Consider the following 5,000-nt stretch of genomic DNA (forward strand, 5'->3'; position numbering starts at 1 on the left):
ATCCTGTAGCACACTTCATTTCACAGTTTTGTCATGTTCTCATTTCAAATCATCATTAATATCATTGTCATTATTTAATGATTCCAATAATTTAAATATTCAACTGGTTATATTATTATATTATATTCAGTAAAGCTTGGTAAAGATTTAAAAAATTCTTTTTAGTAATATATTTCATCCATTATCTCTTTTTCATTGTATAGCAAAGAACTATATTCTCTTATGACCTATTTTTTCTGATAGTATAAAGGTTTGCTGAATGATCTGATAAAATCTTTTAAAATGTGTATTCAAAATCATTCTTACACTAAATAAAAGCATAAGCACATCACACAATAAATTCACCACCTCCCAGACAGATTTGGCACCCCTTCATAAAGCTCATTTAGAAACAAGTTAACTTAGCTTTACAAATACAATACACAAAGTCATGCATTGGAAATATTTTTCTGAACAAAACAAATTACAATGATACTCATACACTGTATGAAATAAGAGCATATCCAGATGCATGAAAAATGTTGCAAATAACAAACAATAAACCTCAGCATATAACAGGAAAAAATAACAAGACCCTGCAAGGGTGTTTTAGGAATGTTTGAGCAGATTCAATACCACTATGTGCAACAGGAACTGTAATGACCCAAAGAAAAAAATAAATCTTGGCAAGAATAAATTGTTGCAGGGTAAATTACTTAGCCAGAAGAAGATTCAGCATTAGTCTACTTCATTATAAAGTCCTTTCACACGCAAATTCTGAGGATCAAATGGTGGCCTAACATGAACTGAAGCTTCAAGCATAGTTCCCATAGCATCAAGCTGCCACATACCATTTTTAAGGAAATCATTGGTAATCTTGGCTCTGTCTGGTCGCTCGATATACCCATATGCTATGGCTCGGCCAAGGTAGAAGGCATACTCGGCACGTCTCACATACCCTAAACTCTCACCGTTCCGCCAAATCCCCTCAAGACCCCACAAGGGCTTTGATGGGTCATTCAGAGTCAAAGTCACAAGCTTTTTCCTGATGCCCTCTGCTTTCTGACGTTCGATGGTTTGACGTCCAAGGAAGTTTGTATCTGTCTTAAGCTTGCAGGTAAATGCAAGGCCTGCTTCTAAGGGTGTGTCATCCGGCCGGACATCAGCATGCCAGTGGCGATAGCCCTTCTCACAAGACAAGGAGTCGATAGCTCTGTAGCCTGAGTTGACCAGCCCAAAAGGTTCCCCAACATCCATTAGTGCCTTGTGGACTGCAACTGCCGACTCGTTAGGCACATGGAGCTCCCACCCTAGAGAAAAATGTACATAATTAGGATACTAAAATAGTAATAAAAGGCAAAGAAGAACATGGATTAGGAGAGATACTTCCAAAGAATAATAATCAAATGCCAGATAATATCTCTTCTGTCAAGAAGTACATGCACTAATTTTCATGAAAAACAAACAAAAAACAAACAGGCAAACAAATTCTGGGCTTAAAAAGTCACTTACGGAATTGATAGATGGCATTTTCCAAGCCAAATTTACCTATATTTGATCTTAAAGGCAGTTTATAATTAGATTTTACAATATGACAGTTCGACAATGAAGAAAATAATGATTTTTCTTTATAGTGGAATGTTGAGCAACAGGAACATTCCTTGGTTTCCCGCCCAGGATTAATACTATACTTTGAACCTTGGTATTTTAATGGGAGAAATGGTAATCTTGGAATTTTTTAGGTCTTCTTTTTCAAAGTTATTTTCATAAGTTATGGAGATACTTTGGATGTCTCAAACAAATAATTAAATAAAACAAACCTACACATATGTAAACACATTAAAAAGAATAGATTGGTAGAATACATAATTGGATTTGGCATTACCACTCTCATAGGATTTGGTAACCCTGATCACTTACCCATTTCTCCAACAAATGACAACCTAAGTGCCCTTGCCTTGTGGCCAGCAACTTTAATCACTTTATGTGAAGAGAAAGGAAATGCTTTATCACTGAAGTCTGTGTCGCTCAACTGCTGCAGAATGGCCCTACTGTTGGGACCTTGGACAGACAGCATGGCCATATCATCCGTATGGTCCAGGATTTGGACATTCCACTTATTAGATCTTATTTCTTTGGTGATATGGGCCAGATTCTGAAGGGCTGCTGCACCTCCTGCAGCTAAGTAGAACCCCCGGCCTTCAAACTTTGGGTCACAGGGTGATCCATCTCCGCTGTCACACACACTCTGCAGAGGAATTATCTCTTGTTTTTTATGTCTTTTTTTTTAACAGTTGATTTTTTATCTTCTCTATATTCATTTGATCTCAAATTTCTAAATGCATTGATCTTTTAAAAAATAAACTAAGTTTTCTACACTATTACAGCTGCCTCAACCCACCACTGTAAGGTCTGCCTCTATTCCTCCTCTGTGGTTGAGCATACAGGTGTACACAGTAGAACCAGGATCCCTTGCCACATCCGCAGAAAACAGCCAATCTGCTGCTTTCTGTGCGTCTGGTCCTGTCAGGTAGAACTTACCGAAGTATGACATGTCAAAAACGGCAGCAGCATTGCGACAGGCAAGACACTCTCTCTGGATCTGCAAAGCAATTAATCAATGAATAAGGTGGTAATTAGATGGATATGATGTGTGAATTCCTCATTTGGGTCATATAAATATGTTTCTATTTCTTTACAATGAAAGCATTTAACACCCAACATGCTATGGTATTAAGTTTTGGGATGGATAAATTTTGGTTGTCAAGAATTCTGATACATTGATTCTGGATTTCAAGAATTCTGATACACAGATTCTAGGTGTTAATATAATCCTCACAACAAAACATGGAATGCAAAAATCAGTCTACTCACTCTAAATTTCAAAATGGGAAGAGTGAGGCAGAATAAGCTTATTGTAACTTTTAAACTTATCAGCAAAAAGACAAATTGGACAATGAAAGCAGCAGCGGATGGGGATATATTTGCTTGGCTGATTCCAAGGACAGGCACTAGTGTCATCTATGTGGCACCTAAGATGGGTTTTATTTCTAAACAAGTGAGCTTCGCCAGATGTACCACAACTTTTTGTGCTCTATCTTATTCACTCATTTTAATACTAGAGTAATAAATGCATTTGTCTTTTTTTATTATCTTGTGACTTATACTATCAGCAAAAAGACAAATTGGACAATGAAAGCAGCAGCGGATGGGGATATATTTGCTTGGCTGATTCCAAGGACAGGCACTAGTGTCATCTATGTGGCACCTAAGATGGGTTTTATTTCTAAACAAGTGAGCTTCGCCAGATGTACCACAACTTTTTGTGCTCTATCTTATTCACTCATTTTAATACTAGAGTAATAAATGCATTTGTCTTTTTTTTATTATCTTGTGAGACTTATACTATAGCCGTCTGGTTAGCTCATTGGTAGCGTGTCGACTTCACATCCCCGTGGTCGGCAGATCGAGCCCCGCCCAAGCTCGTGAGCTTCCACTGTCACCTGGCGGTTACTGACGTAGCTGGGCACTGCGTTGGGTAAGGACCAAGCTCAGATCGAGTCAACACTCGTTGGCACATTCTCTCACGAGTCAGCACACGCTAGCACAGGCGGGCTCGCCTCAGTGCATACAAGCCCGGCGTAGCATCTGCTCCGCAAATCTGGCTTATCCTTATCCTTACTTATACTATCAGCAAAAAGACAAATTGGACAATGAAAACAGCAGCGGATAGGGATATATTTGCTTGGCTGATTCCAAGGACAGGCACTAGTGTCATCTATGTGACACCTAAGATGGGTTTTATTTCTAAACAAGTGAGCTTCGCCAGATGTACCACAACTTTTTGTGCTCTATCTTATTCACTCATTTTAATACTAGAGTAATAAATGCATTTGTCTTTTTTTTATTATCTTGTGAGACTTATACTATTCATATTAGCTCATTATGCTCTTCCTACTCATTGTGATAGAAGTACTACAGAGATAGGGAAGAGGAAGGACACTGTAACATGGCTTCGATCAACTTCCTCTTCTCATTCTACTTGGTGGAGACTGTGCAAGGGCGCTTCCTGCTGGTGCTAGGAGAGAGTGGTATGTTTTGAACTTTAGATTAAACCTATTTTGATTAATATTGCGGCAATTATAATAATTGTACTTGCAAGTGGCATCATTAGTACTAAATTAGTCAATGGGTAATGAAGAAACACAGTGATCGACTTGCTTGTCATGTACTTGTTGTCAGCTGTTTGCAATCAATTTAAGGGAGAATTTGGCACATTTTAACCCATTGGTCGCGGTTTTAATAAAATATGTATACAGTCATGTGGCGGGTTTATGTTGTATGGCACAGTGCCTTCTGTATTTACGACCGATGACAGCAAATAATGCCATCCACTATCAATGGGTTAAAAAAGAGGTGGGGATTCTTGGTAAGTATTTTATGCATAGCAATACCCTCATCATCAACACCAAATTCAAAGTGAATATTTCTTGTCATAATTATTTTGAAAAAATATTGCAGTCTGTCTACACTGTCATTTGTGCATAATCTCTTTTCACCACTTGCACACAAAATACTTTATAACATTCTTAACAAAGCTAGTAAAAAAAGAAACTTAATATAGTCACAACAAACTTTTCAAAAAAATTAAATCCATTTTTTTGTACAGTGCAAAATATAACCAGTATTAAAAATGTTTATAGCCCCAAGATATTATGGAAATTAGACAAATCATAAATGAGGAGATAGATTAACATTTTTGTACCCTACTACAGAGAAAATATCTATGTAAAGATTTTTTCCTTCCATTTTCATGTCATAGTGTACTGAAAGCATACTCTTTTGTTTAATCATCATGTCAGTGTATAAATTCTAATGATCAGGAACCTAATCCCTCCTTATAATGGCATTAAATGCTCACTTAGCATGCTACACCCACCTGTCTGGCATTTACACTCTGAGGGATATTTTAATTTATGGAAAAGGAAAAAAATATATGCTATTTAATTCACTGATTATCT

The 5,000-nt window shown here is 37.2% G+C and overlaps 1 protein-coding gene across 1 annotated transcript in view; it reads right to left on the reverse strand.

Moving 5' to 3' along the window:
* Positions 1-272: 272 nt before the first annotated feature.
* The window catches only part of Sardh (Sarcosine dehydrogenase), a 19,842-nt gene continuing 15,114 nt past the window's right edge, over positions 273-5,000 (reverse strand). Inside the window, exons 11-13 of the mRNA XM_043035516.2 lie at positions 2,381-2,581; positions 1,900-2,227; positions 273-1,289 (exon numbers count right to left, since the gene is read on the reverse strand). Of these exons, the coding sequence (XP_042891450.2) occupies positions 718-1,289; positions 1,900-2,227; positions 2,381-2,581 (1,101 nt within the window). The 3' untranslated portion in view covers positions 273-717. The remainder of the gene's footprint in view (positions 1,290-1,899; positions 2,228-2,380; positions 2,582-5,000) is intronic.

Source organism: Penaeus japonicus, unplaced genomic scaffold, assembly GCF_977035675.1.
Source record: "Penaeus japonicus unplaced genomic scaffold, GWHDUDI00000001_assembly GWHDUDI00000014, whole genome shotgun sequence".
NCBI lineage: Eukaryota > Metazoa > Arthropoda > Malacostraca > Decapoda > Penaeidae > Penaeus > Penaeus japonicus.